The 22800-nt window shown below is 38.6% G+C and overlaps 1 protein-coding gene across 3 annotated transcripts in view; it reads right to left on the bottom strand.

Annotated features, from left to right (window-relative positions):
* The window catches only part of LOC121290419 (cohesin subunit SA-1), a 229758-nt gene that overhangs the window by 33066 nt on the left and 173892 nt on the right, over nucleotides 1–22800 (bottom strand). For 2 of the 3 annotated variants that reach the window (XM_041210861.1, XM_041210873.1), the window contains 6 exons: nucleotides 21619–21770; nucleotides 8659–8732; nucleotides 7274–7397; nucleotides 2833–2931; nucleotides 1232–1311; nucleotides 764–889 (listed from right to left, as the gene is read on the bottom strand). In XM_041210861.1, coding sequence (XP_041066795.1) covers nucleotides 764–889; nucleotides 1232–1311; nucleotides 2833–2931; nucleotides 7274–7397; nucleotides 8659–8732; nucleotides 21619–21770 — 655 coding nt within the window. The remainder of the gene's footprint in view (nucleotides 1–763; nucleotides 890–1231; nucleotides 1312–2832; nucleotides 2932–7273; nucleotides 7398–8658; nucleotides 8733–21618; nucleotides 21771–22800) is intronic. The other variant, XM_041210867.1, reaches the window with a different exon arrangement.

Here is a 22800-nt window from a genome sequence, read left to right as displayed (position 1 = left end):
TATTTTCTGTTTAAATGTTTTCACTCAATGTTGCCACCGTGTGGACATTACTGAATGTTTCTTGCACTCAGCGGTGCCATCTGCTGTACTGATTTGATATTGCAAATAATTGAATTCTCAGAAAATAGATGAATTGTAAAGGAAACAAACAAACTTGAATTCATAGAGCACTTTTCACAACCTCAAAATGTCCAAAGCACTTAATGGCTAATCAAGTATTTTGGAAGCTTAGTCACTGTTTTCCAATAACAAGATCCCAGCAATAAGATAATGACAACACTTTTGTTGAGGGCTTGGCCAGTGGGAGAAAGCCACAGCTCTCCTTTCAACAGTGCCATAAGCTCTGTCCACCTGAGGGGGAACATGGGGCCTCAATTTAACATTTAATCCAAAGGACAGCATTATTTCAGTACTATACTGAAATGTCAGCCTAAATTCTGTTTTCAAATCTCTGAAGTGGGATTTGAACTCTCAACCTTCCGATTCACAAAGTACAAATACTGAGCCAAGAAATGGACTCCAACCTGCCTCCTGGTCCTTTAAAGATTAAATTTTGCTGATTGCTTAAATTTTCCCTTACCAATAAATTTGAATGAGATATTTGATATATTTTGTGGTTTCATTTGAACAGCAGTTGAACATGGTTCAGTTGGCCCAGAGATTGACTTAGGTTTGTTGATAATGTACAAATATTTGAACAGAATATCATACCTTATTGAAAATTAATAAAGAAGGGTAGATAATGTACAATTGTGTTATTTACTTTTTGTTTAGGAATTCCCCAGCTGCCACAGCGACAGGACGATGTGCAGAATATACCAGGTGATACACGTTCTCACAATCTTCATTGGACAATGCCTCTTCACTTCCCCTAAAACAGTTATAAAGCCAATAAGAGCAAACTTATATATTGCAAAACTGGAACACCATTATTAGGCCCCACGAGGGTCAAGACTACATGAGTTAACACAACCACCTTACTTCTTTTCATATAAGCAAGATAGAGTCATAACGTAACAAAGTCCACAGACACAAAAAGCTCTGTAAAGTTACAATGTAGTGCTGGATACCGACTTCTAGGAATTATGATTATATACGTTCTTGGAAAAAATTAAAACAACAATCCTTTTTAAGAGCACAGCTACACCAGAGCTAGCTATCTAATTCTCACAATAGAAGAGCTAAGAAAACAGGCGCTCATGCAGAACGAAAAAATAAAAACTTTACTCACTGCAATATCAAAGTGACCAATCGGATAGCTTCCACAGCAACATCATACTCTTTGTCTAATGTCATAGATACTATACGATCCTATAGAAAGAATTCAAGGAACAAGTTCAATGATTTATAAAACAAAGCAATTATGTTGGGTTAGCTTGTTTAACAGAAGTTGAGTTAAAACTATTAAAGGCAGTGTCCAGAACAATTTCTCAACCATGAAAGGAGCTTTTTCCAACAACTTAAAAACAAAACTAGCAAATATTTTTGATTCTTTTCCAAACGATTTCTAAACTTCAGCCACAGGAAGCTCTAATTTTTTTTTAAGGTATGATCAAATCTTGTCTCCCATTAACTTTTAGTTTCTCAGTCAGAAAAGCAGTAAGTTTGGGCCACAAACCTCTCCACAGCAGCAGTTAAACCCACATGCTGATTGACTACTATCAGGAGATACACACCACTCCATGTTTCATGAGCAAATCATGGACTAATGAAAGTTATGTAATAATGGTTCAGATCAGCCATGGCTAGAATTAAAACATAGCCCTCTGGGTTGGAAGTGAAACATTTCACATTTGAAATACAGAATCATTTTATTTAATTCAAGTTAAGCGAACGAAGAAATGCAACTCCAATTGTAAATCAATGGTGTTTTATAAAAACTTATACAACACATCATAAATCTGAAATGATCAGAAATCTAATCCCAATTTATGTCCCACAGAAAAAAAAGCAAAGAACATATAAAGAATAATGTAAAGTGCTATATCATTCATTGGCAAACAGCTTCTGCACAACATCAACTAAATTTCACGATAATACAGGGAAGATAATTCAGCAAAGTAGTCTTCTCTTTAAAAGATACCTACAATACTTTTGTTTAAAGCTTATCGCTACTTATTCACTCAAACATTATTATTACTACAAGCGTATACATGCTAAGACATCATTGCACATATAATACATATTGTAGTGGTACATCGCATTGGAACTGGCTATCATTTGAGAGACAGACTAAAAGCAAATCAACATAACAGGTTAGCAGCTTACAGATGTAGGCTTCTAAAATGACATTACGTTATAACATTTTTAAAATACTAATCAAACCGCAAGAGTTTTATAAATCTACAGCCAGCATTCATCTCAAACATTTCTGAATATGGTATGGAGAAAAAGAAAGGCAAACTGCTGTTCTGTTGCACACTCCTCTACACTCACTGGTAAATGATTGGGGATAGTTAGCTCTGGTATTTTCTGTCTTGGCTTTAGCGTAGTGAAGAATTAAATAAATTGAGCCCGCTCTCAAATTATGCTGCTTTTTCTGCATCAACTTACATTCAAAACTACAAAGCAATGTTGCAAAAGTGATGAAGTATCTGTCCAATGAGTGAACTAAGATTTGAACTAAATACACTGTCCATTTATTCTGTAAAGTTCTAGTGCATATCTTTTGAAAGGGGCATAAGGGCATCAAGATTTAATTTCATATTTTCAATCAGCAAGCCCATTAAATCTTAAGGTTGTACCCACTGTACAAAATCCAGGAAATTAATCTTCAAATATATTCTTTATACCCATTAAGTTTTCAATCTATTTGAAAGAGGACATTCTTACCTTGAACCTGTTGGTGAAGAGTTCTAGTTTCGGGAAGAGCTCCTTATTAGTGTACAGTGACTGTAGAGCTTTGAGGCATTTCAGCCTCACCTCACCTTGCTAAATGCAAATGAAACAAAACAGACTTAATTAACTTGTATGCAATTGTACAAAAGAATGAGGAAAACTATTAAATCAAATTCTCCCTCTGGTTTTATACTCATCCCCCAAAAATATTACACACCTCAATTGGAAGCCATATGTCGGAAAATGCAAAACAATATTGATGACTTAATGGCAGCAGAAACGACAAATTTCCTACCAGTTCTATATAAGATGCACAATCATTGAACAAAATCTGTCATCTGTGACCAGGAATCCCAAGTGTTCCCTCACTTATGCAGAAGCCAAATCAGAATTGACCAGCAAAACTTGAGAATTAGGGGTTATTTAAATCCAGGTGTGGTGCAACTCACTAATAGGAAGCACTTCTTTAATTACTAATTTGCAATTTTTATTAACTTGTAAGACATAAATTCTAATTAAGTATATCTTGAAGATCTTTGCTTTCATAAAACTGTTGAAAACCAAACTAACTTTATTTAGTAATCATACTTCAATAATGATAACATCAACTCAAATACTGGATTTTGCATTATGCAAAACAACACGTACCATGGCAGAATATCTAAAAAAAAATTTATTGTATTATTAGAGGAAAACTGTGAAATGCATGGAGCAGGGGAAATTTGATAAAGTAGCTTATTATTTTCTGAATAAAGTAAAAGTTTCATTTTGCTCCAAAAAGTTACTAGAGGCAAAAACTCAAATAAATATGTAACTAGATCTGAACAGGAATTCTCAAAAGTATGGTAAGTGCAGGAAGTTAATAGGAAACATTAATTGGCATCTACATTTTTAAAAACCTGTGAAATGCTAGTATTGTTGAACAAGTTAAGCAGAGTTGTAATAACTCTGTAATAACAGGTAATAATCAATGTGACAATGTCCAACAGTTAAACTTGCATTTTTAAAAAAATACACTTGTTGCTCTCAAAAAAAACTGAAGAAATAATAATGCTGAAATTGTAGAAAGGAAAATGCTGTTATCTTGAGGAGGAAAGTATGACAATGTAACTTTAATTCCAAAAGTGAAATTAAAAATGTGACTTTCATCACAATCTAATTCTCAGAGGAGGCAAATTTTCTCATGATCAATTAAACAAGTTTAAATGTAGCTTTCTACTTCCAACTCCACAACAAAGAGGATAAGGTCATTCAGCAATGAGATCATTAAGTTTACAAAAATAAAAGCATTTCTAAACATAAACGAGACTTTATTAGTGAGTTGTATTAGTCAATATACATTGCGATTGGAAACCGAAGATCTATTTTCCATCTATGCTATCTCAGCCAGGTTAAGTGAATCCATTCCAGTGGCAAACTCTTCAAATGGGAAAATACATAATCTGGTGGACATTTCATTTCTCCTCGATTCAGGAAATGTTCCTTTAGATTGGAAAACTGCATATGGGTTGATAAGGAAGGGTCATGTATTTCTAAAGGGAAAATAGTGTTTAACTAACTTGCTGGAGTTTTCTGAAGAGTTAACAGGACCGGTCAATAAGGGTAATGCTGATGTGTTGCACATGGACTTTCAAAAGGCGTTTGATACAGTGCCACACAACAGATTTGAGAGAAAAGTCATGGAATAAAAGGGACAGTAGCAACGTGGACACAGAATTGGCTGAAAAATAGGAAATTGAGAGTAATGGTCAATGGGTATTTTTCGGGCTGGAGTGGAGTTGCCCTGGGGTCAGTATTGGGACCCTTGTTTTTCCTGATATATATTAATGATCTAGATCTTGGTGTGCGGGGGACAATTTCAAAGTTTGCGGATACAGAGCTTGGTAGTGTTGTGAACTGCAAGGAGGACAGTGTGGAACTTCAAGAAGACTTAGACAAGTTGGTGGAGTGGGCAGATAGGTGGCAAATGAAGTTCAATGCGGAGAAGTGTGAGGTGATGCATTTTGGTAGGAAGAACATGGACAATACAAAATAAGGGATACAATTTTGAAAGGGGTGCAGGAGCAGAAAGATCTGGGTGTATATATGCATAGATCTTGAAGGTAGCAGGACAGGTGGAGAGAGCAGTTAATAAAGCATATAGTATCCCGGGCTTTATTAATAAGGGTATACAGTACAACAGCAAGGAGGTTATGCTGAATTTATCTAAGACACTCATTAGACCTGAGCTGGAATATTGTGCACAGTTCTGGGTGCCACACCATAGGAAAGATGTGAACAAATTGGAGAGAGTGCATGAGAGGTTTACAAGAATGGTTCCAGGGATGAGGAACTTCAGCTATGAGGATAGATTGGAGAGGTTGGGACTGTTCTCCTTGGAGAGAAGGCAGCTAAGAGGAGATTTGATAGGGATGTTCAAAATCATGATGTGGCTGGACAGAGTAGATAGAGAGAAGCTGTTCCTGCTCATCAAAGGAGCAAGAATGAGGGAGCACAGATTTAAAGTGATTTGCAAAAGAAGCAAATGTGATGTGAGAAAGAACTTTTTCACACAACGAGTGGTTCGGGTTTGGAATGCTCTACCTGGAAGTGTGGAGGAGGCAGGTTCAATTGAGACATTAAAGAGGGCATTAGATGGTTAGTTGAACAGAAACAATATGCAAGGGTAAGGGGAAAGGCAGGGAAATGGCACTAGGTCATAATGCTCATTTGGAGACCTGCAAACATGATGGACCAAAATGGCCTCCTCCAGTGCCATTAAAATTCTGTGATTATTTAATAAAGGTGAGAGGGGAAAACTAGGGAAATGTTGACCAGTTAGCCCCTAATATCTGTTGTCAGGAAATTCCTAGTGTCTAAAATTTCAGATGGAGTGACTAAATGTCTTGAAAATTTTCAGCTGGGCAGAGAATCAGCATGGATTTATAAAACATAGATCACCCTTCACAAACCTGACAATTTTTTTCGAAGAGGTGACTAAAGAACAGGCCAAAGAAGCACTTAGTTCTTTTTTCTAGACTTTTAGATTGCATTTGATAAATTTCTCCAAAAGAGACTGTTAATTAAAGTTGAAGCTCATGAAATTGAGGGCAAATTATTACCCTGGTTAGGGGATTGACGGAGCAACAGGAGACAGAGTGTAACGATAATGGCCAGAATGTAACAAATGATGTCCCACAAAGATCAATGTAGGTTCTTCAACAATCCACTCTATTTACCAACGACATAGATAATGGGACAGAATCACACATCCAAATTCGATGACGTCACATAGAGAGGCCGTATTTTAAGTGTAGATAGAAGCATAAAATTACAAAGTAATATTGGTAAATTAAGTGAATAAAGGAAAAAAGCTGTGGCAATTGGATTTCAATATTGGCAAGCATGAGGTCATCCACTGCACCAAAAATAATAGATCAGGGTCCTTTCTAAATTGTGAAAAGCTAGGAGTACTGTAGGTCCAAAGAGACTTGGGGTCTATGTATATAGATCATTAATATATCATGAACAGGTATTAAAAAGAAATCAAAAAGGCTAATGGAATGTTAATATATCTAGTGGGCTTAAATACAAGGGGTGATAAGCCATGCTGCATTTGTACAAAGCCCTGATCAGACCACACTTGGAGTACTCTGAGCAGCTCTGGGTATGGCACCTCAGGAAGGATATGCTTGAAATGGAGTGCAGCTAAGGTTTACCAGAATGAAACCTGGACTCCAAATGTTTAAACACAACGGGAGATTACACAAACTGAGGTTGCATTCTGTGGAATGTGGATGATAAAGGAGTGATTTGATAAAGCTTGCAATATATTAAGGGGAATTGATAGAGTAGATGGAGAGGAACTATTTCCGCTGGTTGGGGAGTTTAAGACAAGTGGGCATAGCCTAAAAATTAGAGCCAGGGCTTTCAGGAGTAAAGTTGGGAAACACTTTTACACAGAAAAGTTGGCACACATTGAAACTGATGCTGAGTCAATGGTTAACTTTAAATCAGAGACAGTTTTCTGTTAACCAAAAGTGTGAAGGGACATGGAGCAAAGGCAGTTCACAGTGCAATCATGATCGATTTGAATGGTGAAACATGCTCAAGGAACAAAATGACCTACTCTTGGCTATCCAGGTTACACAATTTTTTGCATTAACTTTGAGATGCATAAAAATTTGAATATTCTGTACCTTTAATAGTTATGGGTCATCACATGGTGCATTTCCTTCTCTCACCATTAGATGCCTCTAATGTGTTTTGCAAAGCATAGAACAAAACCACTTACTGTTAGCAGAAGGCTCGGAGAACTCAGCTGCTGTCAGAACGGAAGCAGTGTCTCTCCAAAGTGTGATTCAATGCACAGGCATCTAAGGGGCACTTATAGAACAGCAATAAAAAATCTTCCCTTCCTATACCCCAAAACATAACTTACAGTGGCAATCCTTACCCGGTCATGTAGTGTCCATCCCACATACTTCAAATAACTGTCATTGAGGAACGCATCACTGTAACTCTTCATCCACACACCAATTTCTTCAATACAGATGGCTCGGATCTCTGAGATTGCATCACTAGAAAACAATATAATCCAATTTTAAACTCTCAAATTTTCTATTCTTTGTTTTTTCTGGAAGTTTATCTCTTAGGTATTTTTAAACCTAATGTCATATGTAAACATCTAATATACAGAACTATAAAAAAGACAATGCAGAGCAAGCAGTTAATTATTTTTAGAACTCCACTCAATTTCAAGGATTAACTGTTTTTTTTTAAATCCCTTCTAATCAAAGCAGTAATTGGGTGTACATCAATCTTAACTGGTGCACAGAGTTAAAACAAACAACAATTATTATTTATTTAATGCTTTTAATAAAAACATCTTAAGGTGCTTGGGCATCAGGGGATTGGAATGCATCATCACCCTTGGGAATGTCACTTTAACCTGAAGTTTCGAATTATTTTGTCACTGTGTACTAGTGGCGCCCCTTTCAAAAGAAGCACTTCATTCTTTTTTGACCCATTCAGAGGTTGCCAGTAAAGTAGTAAAAAACTCAAATGACATTAGGAGATATTAGGGTTGATCAAAGATGTAGGGTTTAAGGAGCGTCTTAAAGGAGAATAAAAGGGACACAGAGGTTTCAGGGGAATTCCAGAACTTACAGCCTATGCAGTTAAATGCATGGTCACCAATAGTGGAGCAATTAAAATCCGGGATGCAGAAGAGACCAGAATTAGAGGAGTGGAGATAACATGGAGGGTTGCAGGACTGGAAGTGATCACAGAGATAGGAAGGGGTCAAGGCCATCGATGAGAACTTTAAAATCGAGGTGTCATTTAATTGGGACCCAAAGTAATCAGCAAGCACAGGGGCGAGGGGTGAATGGGATTTGATACGCGTTAGGACAATGGCAGCAGAGTTTTGGATGACCTCAAGTTTATGGAGGATAGAATATGGGAGGCCAACCAGGAGTACATTAGAATAATTAAGTCTGGGGATAACAAAGGCCTGGCAGGGGTTTCAGCAGCAGAAATGCTGAGGTGGGGCAGAGACGGATGATGTTGCACAGGTGGAAATATGCGATCCTAGTGATGACATGGATGTGTTTAAAAGCTGATCTTGGGGTCAAATACGGCACCAAGGTTGTGAACTGTCTGGTACAGCCTCAAAGTGCCAGGGAGAGGGATGGAATTGGTGTAGAGGGAGCAGAGTTTGTGACGGGTCCAAAGACAATGGCAATAGCCTTCCCAATATTTAATTGGAGATTATAACTGTACAATAATTGATTACTGCAACATTTCCAATTATTCCAAGTTGCAGAAATTATCACTTACCGATATCGATGCACAAATATACCCTTGAAAACAGAGTTCATCATGTTTTCTATCTCATCTTGATTCTCTTGAAGCTAAAAGAAAACGTAATAAAAGCAAATAAACCACGATATCTATTTGAACAGAAATAGAAAAAAAATTCTCATGGTTAAGAACATAGCTCAATTAACTGCAACCATAAAATGAATTCAAAGAGTAAAGAAATATTTGAAACGAACTGTGAATTGTAATATGCCAAAAGTGTGAAAGGTAAAAGAAAGAGCTGAATGCTAAAGTTCTGCCAAGCATATCTTTCTCTGCCAGGTTCATCAGGTAAACCATCTGAACGTGAAACATGAGGAATTGCTTTTATTGTATATTAAGGTGTTCCAATTATGAGGTTTATGAGATTATGATGTTTTGGAGCTCTTTAAATTTGTTAAATGAAGGGAGTCATGTGACCTGTTCTGAAGTCTGCCTGACTGTAAGCCTAGATGGTTTAATTGTTAGAGATCAAAGGAAGGCTTAGATAGCTTTACTGGGAAGAAGGTGAAGGTATTTATACTTGGAGCCAATAGTAGCAGTCTGTGTGTTAATGGTGGAGACTAAGCCTCCAAAGTCTCAGAAAAGCGTTGCAAATGTTGGGTGGTAAACAGTTGTGCTTTAAGCTGTCCATTTAGTTCCAAAATGAGAAAGTTGGGCTCTCAAGGGTAGCTAATTAGCATTTCTACCTTGATACAAGGCCCATTTGATTCACATTACCATGGAGGAGGGTGTAGAGGAAGCTATATTAAGGATCAGGTTGCAGGCTTTCCTGGAGTATCAGTGAACATCACAAACAGTGTTTCGGGAATCTTGGAGAAAAAGATTTGGCCTCTTAAGAGGCCAAAAACATCTCTTATGGTTCACCATGCACTAATGCGGGTGAAAGCTTGCTTTTGGATTGGAAAGGCCAAATTTGTGGGGAGCTAAAACGAGGCTGGAAGAGTTGCCTAGTTTGGGCTAGGAGGAGGAGCCAGGAAAAGAAAACCCCTCTGCGAAAGACAGTTCTAAGATTGCAAGTTGCCAGGCTGAGAAAAGAACAGAAATAAAGCCATGGGAGCTAAGATAAAGGACAGCAGAATGTGTAACCGTGAAGGGTGTTTTTTTGGCTGTGCTAATAAGAAGGGAGGTGTTCTGATCTGTGGTATAAAGTATAAGTTGCTTACAGAGATCATGTTTAGTCAATAGTGTTTTAGTCAATTGTTACAGTAAACATCTTTTAACTGTCCCAGAGCAACTGAGATGCAATTAGTTACCATTCAGGAAACTCAGGGTGTTGATGATAGTTATTTGAATAAGGCAGAAAGTTGAACAGCTTTTGAAATCAGTCCAATTACAATACACAGAGTTGGTAAGAGGTATTTTTACTTTGGTTTTGCTTTCTTAGCAGACAAGTGTAATGGCAGAATAATGATCAAAGTGTTCTATCCATTTTGACACACCGTGATGTGTTCCTTTGCTGAAGATGGCAACGTTATTGAATTATCTGCAGGTAATTACCAAAAATCAAAGCTATATTAAAAAATTGTTCCTTCACAATATGGGAAGAGAAAAATACATTTATAATGACCTTGTTGAATTTTGAAATGCTCCCTTTTCCTTGCTTATCTTCCAATTAGCCACCCATTGTCAGCATTAGACATTCCCACTCACACAGTTAAATATCAAGTCAAGCTCTCTCTACTCTGTTCAAATGTCCCCAATCTCAGAAATACAGTCCCTGCTGCATGAGTGTAACATTTACCCATTTTCCACACCAGCCCTCTAGTAGTCCATGTGCATTTCCATTCATGCTGAATTGAGTGCCATTTTGTGAGAGGAAGTGGATGAAAACTATCCAAGCTCATTTCATATAAGGCTGTTGCAATCAAAAGGGAACTCTTTTACTGACCTGAAACATTATTTCTGTTTCTCTCTACACAGATGCTGCCTGATCTGCTGAATATTTTCAGCATTTTTTGTTTTTATTTTTGGAAACTGTGTACTTGGAGACACAAGACTTGTGCTTTCAGGTCTCATGGGATGGTCATTCTGCCCAAAGTTGTGGGATCAGGCTGGCCTCACCGACTGATTATTGATCCTGGCCCAGGTCTCATCCCTTATTGCTAATCTTCCTTGTGCTGTGTGTCAACTGGCTGCCACTTCAACCTCATTTGCAATTATCATCTATGTTTCCTTTGAGGATTCCTCCAGCTATATAGTGTCACTTGACTCCTGGTGCCAGGGTTGGAAGGACAGAGGAAAAAATAGAGGGGCAGTATGATTCACAACGGATTTTTAATACCAAGCCAATGAACAGCTAAATTCTACTTTTCTGATAGTGTTCCTCCGGTTATTGGGATGGCTAATCCAATGCAACTTCCACAAGTAATGCATGTTAAAAATGCATCCCCAATAAAATGAATGCATTAATCACACAAAATAACTGCAATTAATTGAAAATCCGAACTATCATATCCACAATTATCATTCCTGGCTATAATTTAGTTTTATATTACATGCTTCACAAATTATACCTTTTTAATAATATTTTCACTGGCACATTCTTGGAATATTGCAATTGTTAAAAAGTGTTGGAGTAAAACTGCAACAATCTGTCCACTGCCTTCAAGTGAAGTAGGTCATTTAGAATTTTGCCTTGCAGAAAAAATTTCCTAATGACATGAAGGCTTTAGAGTATAATTCTGTAAGCTGCCATCTCCCAGTAGCCTCTGTTAACAGATCACATCCAATAAGTGAGATTTTAAGCATGTAAATTGATCACTGTCTTTCTCCACTAGGGTTTAAACAGTAAAATTGAAGGTGATAAATCACCCTGCAGCCTCCATGTAAACACTGCTGCCATCAAAAAGTTCTTGTGAAGAGCCAATAAATGAAGTCAAATCTTCATAACTGCTCTGACTGCTTCCTTTATCTTTCAGCTTTGGTTTTATTCGTTAGTGGGATGTTAGTGTCAGTGGCAAGGCCAGCATTCATTGTCCACCCGATTTGCCCTTGAGAAGGTGGCAGTGAGCTCCTTGAACTTTTTTTTTATTTGGCTGGATAGGCCAGCATTTATTGCCCATCCCTAATTGCCCTTGAGAACTGAATGGCTCAGAGGGCATTTAAGAGTCAACCACATTGCTGTGGGCCTGGAGTCATATGTAGGCCAGATTTCCTTCCCAAAAGGACATTGATGAACCAGAGGGGTTGTTATTACAACTGACAATGGTTTCATAGTCATCATTAGACATTTAATTCCAATTTTTTTTTATTGAATTCAAATTTCACCATCTGCCATGGTGGGATTCAAACCTGAGTCCCCAGAGCATTACTGTGGGTGTCTGGATTGCAAGTCCAGTGACAATACTACTACACCACTGCCTACCCCTGCTGCATTCATGTGTGAAGGTACTCCCATGGTGATATTTTGTAAGGGGTCCAAAGAGGATGACCCTGTGTAGATGAACGAATGGCGATGTATTTCCAAGTTAGGTTGGTGGGTGATTTGGAGGCGAACTTAAATGTGGTGATGTTCTCTTGCACCTGCTGTCATCGCCCTTCTAAGTGGTGGTGGTCTCAGGTACTCTTGATGAAGCCTTGGTGAGTTGCTGCAATGCATCTTGTGGATGGTAGAGTGGAAGGGGGGGGGAAATGCTTAAGGTGCTTTTTCCTGAATGCTGTTGAGCTTCCCGAGTGTTGCTGGAGCTGCACTCATCCAGGGAATTGGAGAAGATTTCATCACATTGCTAACTTGTGTCTTGGAGATGGTGGAAGTACTCACTGCAAAATACATAGCTTCTGACCTGCTCTTGTAGATGCCCAGTTAATTTTCTAGTCAATGGTGACTCCCAGGGTGTTGATGTGGTGGGGGGTTCGTTGATGGTGGTGCTGTTGAATACAGAGATGAGGTGGATAGAATGAGATGGTCACTGTCTGTCATTTGTGTGGCACTGATGTTATTCATCATTCATCAGCCCAAATCTGAATGTTGGCCAGGCCTTGCTGTATGCAGGCACGGACTACTTGACAATCTGTGGAGCAGCAAATGGGATGAACACTGTGCAATCAACAATGAACATCCCCAATTCTGATCTTATTTTGAAGGTCATGTCATTGATGAGGCAGGTGAAGATAGTTGGGCCTAGGATGCCACCCAAAGAACGCCTGCAGCAATGTTGATGAATGAAACTAGACTGATGAAGCAGTAATTGGATGGACTGGCTTTGTCTTGCCTTTTGTGGACAGGACATACTAGGCAATCTTCCACTTTGGTTTGGTAGATGCCAGTGTTATAGTTGCATTGGAACTGGAACTGGAGTATAAGTCTTCAGTACTCAAACTGGGATATTGCCAAGGATCATAGCCATTGCTGTATCCAGTGCGCACAGCCATATCTTGACGTCATGTGGAGTGAACTGAATTGACTGAAGACCGGCATATGATGGTGCATACCTCAGGAAGAAGACAAGATGAATCATTCACTCAGTACTTCCAGCTGAAGATGTTGCACAGTCTAGTCTAGAAGACTAGAATATAAGGGTGTAGAAGTTATGCTACAGCTATACAAAAGCCCTGGATAGGCTACACCTCTGTGCAAACTATGAGCAGTTTGCGGGATCACACCTAAGGAAAGACTGATCTTGGAGGGAGTGCAGCATAAATTTACCTGAAAACTAAGGGTTAAATCACGAGGTAAACATACACAAACTATGGTTATATGCAATGGAATTCAAAAGGTTAAGGGGTGATCTTAATACATCAAGGGAACAATAGGATAAATAGAAATAAACTATTTCTGCTATCAAGGGAACAAATAGGGTAAATAGAAAGAAACTATTTTAGCTGCTTGGGGAGTCTGGAACAAGGGGTTGTCGTCTAAAAATTAAACCCAGACTTTGAAGTGAAATTAAGAAACACTTCTACATACAAAGGGTGGTACAAGGTTGGAATTCTCCTTTGACAATGGCAATTGATTCTATATCAATTGTTAACTTTAAATCAGAGATTGATAGATTTTTGTTAACCAAATGCATTAGACAAAGGCAGGTATGTGGAGCTAGGTCACACATTAGTCATTATCTCTTTGAATGGTGGAAGAAACTTAAGGAGCTAAATTGTTGATTCCTGTTACTATGAAAATAAATAAATGCAGGACTGCCAAGCTTTGATCTGATCTATTGGTTGTGAGATAGTTTAACCCCTATCTTATAGCACACTGCTTCTGCTGTTTACCAAGCATGTAGCTGTAGCTTCACCAGGTTGGAAATTCAATATTAGATATTCTTGGTGTTGCTCTTGGCATGCTCTTCTACACTCTATGGCAATGCTTTCCAAACCTTTTGCCAATGTCATCCCATTTTAATGCCTCAGGCTTTGTGTGACCCCGGTGTGAAAATTTGGGAGTAAGAGAGTTGTTGGACTGAATTATTAACAGATTATTGATCTATTTGGGCTCTTAATTATTAATGTAATAGCATATTGATTATTTTACAGGATCATATTATTGACAATTGGCAAATTGCTTTACCATAATAGGATCCTGATTATTAATGGAAGATGACATTATTTATGCAATAAGATCTCGATTGTTGATGCAATAGGCACCAGACTATTAATGTAATAGTATCTTGATTATTAATATAGTAGTAACTTGAATCTTAATGTACTAGGACTCAGATTATGAATGTGATTGAAGCCTGATTATTAATGAAATTGGAATCTGAGCATTAATGTTTTAGGAAACTCATTATTAATGCAACAGGATTTTGATTATTAATGTGATAGAATCATAAATATTAATGCATTATAATCCTGATTATTGATCCAAGATGATTCTAATTATTGAAGAAATAGGCTTTCTACAAAAAATACGAACACCTTCCTTTACACAGGCCTTTTTTTGCAGCAGTAATTGGGCCTCAGAGAGTAGTCCATTAGGCTACGTCCACCAACAAAAAAAACCCAGGAGGATTTAAAGGGACTTCACAGGTGTCAGAAATCAGTCTGTGCTCCATGGTAGCCAAAGCTGTATCAGGGCTCCTGATCCCAGAACCTTACCTCGTGACCCAACAGGCCGTCGCAACACTCAGTCTGGGAAGCCCTGCTCTATGGGATGGTTAAGCAGAAGCTTTATGCAACTGTCAGTTTTCCTTAAATCACTTCACTCTTCTCAGTCACCAGTTCTTTAACCACCCTGCTTATTCCAGAAGCCAGTTTCACCTTTAAACTGCTTCCTTAATATCTATTCTTCTTGAATCCCAGTTCGTCAACCTATTCTTTCAAGCATTTTCTTTAATTTTCCATTTTCACTTTGTTTGAAAATTGCTGAGAATGCTCCAGTAACACCTCTGTCAAGAATTACTTGGATATAGGTAAATAAATGAGTGCTAGATCATGGAAGACGAGGTAACCAAACTCTTGGTTGGAAAAATGGGTCTTGAGAAAGTTTTAAAAAAAAGCAGGAAAAGTGGAGAGTTTTACAGAAGAATAGTCAGAGATAAGAATCAAAGCTGGAGCAAAGAAAGGGTGGGAAATAGAAATGGCCAAAGTTGAGACGGGTGCAAAAAGGATAAAAGATGTTACAAAGATAAAGTTGGAAGGCCTGTGAGAGATTTGAAGATGAGGACAAGGACTAAGTTTTATATCAACTGCATTGAGGATCTGGAGGCCAAAGTAATTTAGCATGAATACAGATGATGAGCAAGTGAGACAATGTGGGATACGTTCAGCTGAGCTTTAGCAAGTTGTCATTTCTAAGTACGCAGGAGGGGAGGTCAGATTAAAGAATAGTGAAAAACAGTCTCCAATGAAAAAAGCATGGATAATGCTTTCAATAGCAATAATTGAGGATGGCAATGCTGTCATGCTGGAACTAAGTGTTCTTGGCAATGATGAGGATGCACGTTTCAATTTCCGTCCTGGGAATAGATGCTAAGATTTTGATGGACTGGTTAGCCTGAGTGAGTTGCTGGATAGGGAGATGGGAGTCAGTAACAATGAACTGTTTATGGCAGGAACTGAAAGCAAGTTTCCTGAATTTTGATTCTTCATGACTTGATGTTGAACAGGTGGTCTGGCAGCACTGAGGTAATTATGGAGTTCAGGGAAGTGGTGATAAGATCAAGTTGGCTATCTATAACATACTTATTAAAGCTGATTCCAGATCATGTTACCAAAGGGGTAGCTCATTAACACGTAAGGACAAAAAGGTACCTCATATAGATCCTAACGGAACTCAAGAGCACAATGTGCAGGGGTAAGAAGAAAAATCAGTGCTTGATATGCACAACTGTGTCTAGATAAGACATTAACATCTTACATAGCTTTATAATAGAGAAGATATAATAATAATGAATTATTAACCACAAGAAGCCAACAACACACCACAATTTTGATCATAGAGGATGTAATTTTGTTGTTTTGACCAGAATTGATCTGTGGACAAGGCAGTAACTAAACTGGGAGGGCATTTTGAGAGAGATGAAGACTGAGATGCATGTCAATGATATGTCTGAGACTCTTAGAGAGGAACAAAAGTTTAAAGTTGGTAAGTAGTTGTATAAAACAGATGGACTGAGAAAGTTTTGTTTTTAGGAGTAGGGTGGTTTTGAAAGTGATTGGAAGTTTAAGATAGTGAGAGCAGACAACTCAGGATGGGGTCAGAAGCAGGAAAAAGGAAGAAGGGGGTTTATGACGGTGTTAGTTTTTTGGATGGTCTCAGTTTTAACCCATGAGCTCCTTACACTTGATATTGGAAATGAAGGTGGGGAAAGGATTTAAGGAAGAAGTATGCACTGGAGGGGCTTGTGGCTGCATTCCTGATAGTTCTGGAGTAACAGGAGGTTTTTGCTGAGCAGAGATAAGTAGGCCAATGTTTTACATCATCAAGCTAAATCTGCAAAAAGAGTGGCTATGCTAGTTATGTGCCAGGCATGTCTCACAGTGGGAACACAATTTCAAAAACAGAGTGGAGAGAACAGTTAGTAGGTCAACAGCTGCAGGGGTGCAAAGGGTGAAAGACCAGTGAAACAGTGATCAGAATAAAGTCTGTAAATGATTGAGACCTTGGGAGCATGAGAGAAGATAGAAATAAGGGGTTATGGCTGAGAGTGCGTACATGAAGCATGACTTTGAAAGAGAATAGGTGGTCAGATATAAATACTCAAAGAGCATTTGCTTGCAGGTGGAAGTTATCGAGGATAAGTGATTGCTCTGTGCAAAGGCTAATGCATGGGAGGACAGGAAGGTATCCCGGTTGTGAAAGTTAGTATGTGGCTTGGGCAGGTAGTATCCAATAATGAATAAGCAAAATATGTGAGGGATGAAAGACAGTGAGATATTTGAGTGAGGAAATAGTACCAAAGGAATGTTGGAAGAGGTAAAAGTGGGATTTGGTATGAAGGGCTACTCTATCATTGAGAGAATTTGAAAGGGCACATGATGGCAATTATAGCCTGGTGGTGAGGCTTTTACGAGAAGGAACAGTCATTTCTTTTAAGCTGGATTTCCCCAAAATCTAGGTTGTCGATAATGGCATTCACAACCAACAGATAGCGAGAGCCTTATCTGTGAATGAAAATTTTGGAGAACAGAATTCTCTCTAGGGCCAAGGGTGGGGAAGAAACAGTTGAAAAGCTAAGTGGGATGGGGTGGTGGAGGAAAATGGATAAATTAACCTCAAAGAAAGAGCATCTAATACTCCATTATTTCATTATTTTTAAGGTCTGTCATCCTGCATTGCTAAATAATAACCACACACATTATATATTTGGCGCAACAGGTCAAATACTGCAGATCCTGGAAATCTGACACAAAAACAGAAAAATAGTGGTTCTGAAGAAGGGTTGTAGACCTGAAATGTCTGGAAAAAAGGAAAAAATGGTGTTATCTGCAGAACAGGGCTAGGAGTGACCGAAAACAAAAAGGTCTGATTTTTTTTGTGACAAGGAATCACGTAATTATAGCACTTTTTATGATCTGTGGTGAACTGTAAATGCTTCTAGGCCATTTCAAATGGGTGGAATTATTAGGCTTCAAGAGAATAGAAACATTGGTTTTCCCTTCATTTACCTTCTATTATCGTCAAGACTGTGGACCAATGCATTTGTATAAATTCACCAAAGTGACTTCAGCATTTCAGCATTCAATGCAGTTTTCGTAGAACAGTACAGCACAGAAGGAGGCCATTCAGCCCATCAGGTCTGTGCCAGCTGTTTTGAAGAGCAACCCAATTCATCCCCAATTCTTTCCTCATATCTCTGCAATTTTTTCTTCTTCAAATATTTATCTAATTCTTTTATGAAAGTTGCTACTGAATCTGTATCCACTACCCATTCAGGCACTGAGGAATGGATTGTCCATCTTAGTGAAGAAATTATTAACTACATTCACATTTATCATTTATACAAAAACTCATCTATCATGGAGAAAGTGTTGCAGTACAGTGAAACATCAGTACAGTAAACAGCTGACCCAGAATAACAAAGTGATAAAAGTCTTCACGAGATGCTATAGACTCTTTAGAACAATGAACCATTTGGTTATCATCCTGCCTGAGCTTAGAGATTTTGGAAAATTAAAAATTTTGAAAAACACAAGAAGTTTTTTTATTATTAAGGGCCAAACTCACATTAAAATAACAAAGATTAAAAACATATATATTTTATGAGATGGATATGTGTCATAGACTGTTATGGGTCAATATCTGCCATTTACAGTCTTCATAATGTACTGAGCCAATTCAAGATATAGGGCAAGACTTCCTACATCCGCCCGCTACCGGGATCTTCCGGTCCCACCACAAGTCAATGGACTTCTGGCTGGGACGCAGCCTTGCCCGCGGTGGGTCCCGCGGGGCTGGAAAATCTCGGCCATAGTCTTATCAAATACACTTTCATACCTAGTTAGCGTATGTAATACAGGATGAAGTCCATACTAACAACAGAACATGGCCTTGCTGGATTATATACATGCAAAGTGAAGCAAAGGACTATGGCAGTACTTCACTAGTTTCCAATGTGACCCTGGATGTGTGAGATCTCATACCTAAAATTAAGAGCTTCAACTTCCCCATACACACAGCTGTAAGCCTCACACCCACATCTCAAAGCTTGGACAAATAATACTAGATATTTGACCATGACAGCCATGTCAGACCATGACACATGACACTACACTCAATGACACACTTCCCTCTCTCTCAGAGTGAGGTGGCACACAACCAGAGGCAGCATGTGTTAACTAGTGTGGGACAGACTTGGCTTCACATCCTCACCAATGGAGACAGTGCTGGCTATCACTGGGGCAGCTGCATACGAAGCTGCATGCTCCCTCTACATGTTCTCTGACGAGAGAGAATGAAATGTAGTTAGTTTTCTAGGTATAGAAACATAGGAACAGGAATAGAGAATTTGACCTGTTGAGCCTGCTCTGCCATTCAATTAGATCATGGCTGATCATCTACCTCAACGCCACTTTCCTGCACTATCTCCCTTGGTGTCATTAGTCTTGAACATGCTCAATGACTGAGATGCCACTGCCTTCTGGGGTAGGGAATTCCAAAGATTTACCACCCTCTGAGTTAAGGAATTTCTCATCTCAGTCTTAAATGGCCTACCTCTTATCCTGAGATTATGTCCCCTGGTTTTGAGACTCATCGGCCAGGGAAAACATCTCGTCTACATCCAGCCTGTCACGCCCTGTAAGAATTTGGTAAGTTTTGTAGAGCTTCAATGGCCTCTCTTACGCAATGATGGATGAAAAATTGCACCATGTTGTACACATCTCCAGCTCAAGCTTGGATTGAGCCAGACAGTTCATAACCACAATCACCTTCATAGCCACTGATAATGCTGCCCTGTTCTTGCTCTGAGGCTACAGTTGTGGTTGCAGCAGGTGGTAAATTTCAGTAATGACGTTTTGAGTAGCACCTAGACGTCTCACACTGTTCTTTCCCTAGATTCAGGTATTGCACTTTCTTCAGCTTGGGCAGATATGGCCTCCTGCTGAGATCCCTTTGCTTCCTTCTATTGTGCCTCTTCTAGCAGTTTGCCCTGCTCTACCCATTCTCCCAAGCACACTGCATCCCATGGAAATGTCTATTATTGCATGTGTGTCTGGGAGCAATTGATTTGTGCTGGAGCCTTTAAGTCAGGATAAAATCCTTCAGCAATGAAGGTGAACAAGGCAAAAAGTCAACTCTTTTCTTCTCCGCCGATGCTGCCAGACCTGCTGAGTTTTTCCAGGTAATTCTGTTTTTGTTTTAAAGTCCTTCAGCACCTGCTACACCACTTCCTATAGCCTTTAGCAACTTTAAAGAACTCTAGAATTTTTTTCTATTCATTCACGGGACGTGGGTTTCGCTGACTGGGCCAACATTTATTACCCATCCCTAGTTGCCCTTGAGAAAGTGACGGTGAGCTGCCTTCTTGAACCTCTGCAGTCCATGTGATATAGGTATAGCCACAGTGCTGTTAGGAAGGGAGTTCCAGGATTTTGACCCAGCAACAGTGGAGGAACAGCAATATGTTTCCAAGTCTGGATGGTGAGTGACTTGGAGGCGAACTCTCAGGAATACACCAAAGACTTGCACAATCACAGCAATGAATAAATCATTGGAATAAATGGAATAAATCAAATCAGCAACTAACCTGAAAGTAGCTGAAGATCCATTTAAATGGGGGAGGCCCTTTCTGCTGCTGAATATGCGTTCAGCCACGCATGATTAAGAGATGGCATCAGCTGAGTGTTGAGCTGCAAAATGTCAACACTGGCATCAAATCAGCATTATACTCTGATTGATGCTATGATCTTCCTGGTCTGCATACTTCTGGTGGGCGCTCATTGATATGCCATCCAGTGCAACTTGCAGCCAAAGAGTGCATGCGTACCATTTCAAACCTCTCATAGCATGGCACATCCAAGGTTTGTGCCCATAGATACTTAAGCTTGCACTGTAATGATATTGAAGTGAGAACATGATGGGAAGTTAATGTGATATACCACGGAGAGGCCAGGGACACAAGGATGGAATGATGATGTTCAGGAAAGCGGTCATCTCACTCTTAAGCCAGAGCCAGCTGCTCATTTTTACAATGTGCCTTGGCAGCATTTTTGTTTCATTTCATATCTGTTGCACTTGCAGATCTTTCTTCCACTTTTATATTTTCTTGCTTTGTTTCCATTTCCTTCACCTCACTGATCACCTTTTTCACCATTCAACAATTTTCTAACAGTTTGTAGGTCAATCAAACCATTCACTTTCTTTCAGATGGGAGTGAGTATTTCTTGATTCTCTCCCTCTTTGAATCCTCTATTCTCCCAACCTCACTATTATATTTCCTTATCTATTAGCCTTCAGTTTGGATGTTCGAAACTTGTCTTTTTCCTTTACAGTGTTGATGGAACCATAATTTTTTTTTTTTTAGAATTTTCAGGCTTTTATTTAAGACATCCAGCATTTAGAGGTGTTTTTTCTATTTTCACTTATTATTGGTCAAGGTTTATTTAATATTGCAATAAGATGGCCCATTTTTAATAAAAGTTGTTTGGAAATAAAATATCAAAATGTAGCCAACAGTTTCTGAAAGTTGTCAACTGGTATTCTCTGATTGCATAGAGTAAAATATTTTTCAACTTTAGATGAATATTTGCTTACGGATCAATAAATTTGAGAACTGTACAAGTTTCTGTCTGTAGGTTTTCATGTCGATCAATCATATTACAAAACAAAGCAGGAATCTTAGTGCTCACATATTAACATGATACATTGTATTTAGTTATGAATTAATCTGCATCAATTAACCAATATAGTTACAGTGTATTCTGTTAGAAAAATCCTACAGTTCCTCTTTCTGCCATATGCACATTTAGACAGTTTTCAGGATTTTTTGAATTTGTTGCTACATATACCCAAATGTGAAACATCTGCAAAGGAATAAAGCACACTGGTAGCCTTACCTCCTTTCTCTTTTGCAAAAGCAACTCCAATCTATCATTAGCTCGTTTGCCTATCATTTTGTTCCTCTCAGCTTCATACTGCCTTTGTGTGTTATCCTGATGTATACTTAAGTTTAAGGCCACATTCACCAATGCAGTCATCAGCTTCATAGCTGTGAGGAAACAAGCAAAAAAACATTAACTGCAAATGTAATGCATAAATGGCCAAGCCTAGTCATATTTATCTCTCTTTTGCAGTGTCCGAAAATAACATGTCTGATATAAGGCAAAGTTTAACAGAATAGTTTAAATATCACGCCTGAAACAAGCAGTTAGGTGATTGGCTGGTGAGTATTTCTCCTTATTTGCCCTCACTAAATTAAGGTTTAAAATTGGTTTAAAACATGAGCATTAAAATTAAAAATTTCAATCACGATATGTAAAACTGCAAATAAATTAGCACAGAGCAGCTTCATTTGATTGCAGATTTCACCGGTGTGCAAGGAAATTTGATGAATGCAGTGTGGGGGTAAGAGGTGCTGCTGTATATATACATATATATATATATAAAAAAAATAAACAAATAGGATTAAATTAGGACTGTGGCTAAGTTAAAGGCCTAAAGCATATAACTAAATTTAATAAATTAAACGTTATTATCTAAATTAACTATAGACAATTGAGTGATATTTGAAAACCTAATTAAGTTAAACAAAATACAATGGATTTGGTAGGGCAGGTGATGTGTTGCAGCAGTAGTACGTGGACACACAACAACCACATCTGCAGTAAATGTCTGCAGCTCGTTGAACTTCAGCTCACAGCTAATGAGCTGGATTCCAAGCTTCAGACAATGCAGAGAAAGTTAGATGGACAGTTTGTTTCAGGAAGCAGTTATACTACTTAGGTTAAATACTTCAGATTTGTTCTGTGGTCATGGACAGGAGGGTCTGACTACAAGTGATGAGACTCAGTGCTTGCACTTATCTAACAGTTATGGTGTTCTTGCAGAGAGCAGAGACTGGAGGGAGGATGAGAAACTGACCACAGGATTCTGGCACAGGAAGCCACTCAAGTTGGGGGTGTAAAAAGGAATATGGCTGTGGTAGGGGACAGGATAGATTCTGTCCTCTATAGCTTATAAATTCTGAAAGTTGTGTTGCCTGTACACTGACAGGGTTAGGGGCAACTCCTTGGGGCTGG

This window comes from Carcharodon carcharias, chromosome 2 (assembly GCF_017639515.1).
Source record: "Carcharodon carcharias isolate sCarCar2 chromosome 2, sCarCar2.pri, whole genome shotgun sequence".
NCBI lineage: Eukaryota > Metazoa > Chordata > Chondrichthyes > Lamniformes > Lamnidae > Carcharodon > Carcharodon carcharias.
This window is presented reverse-complemented; position numbering and strand designations above follow the sequence as displayed.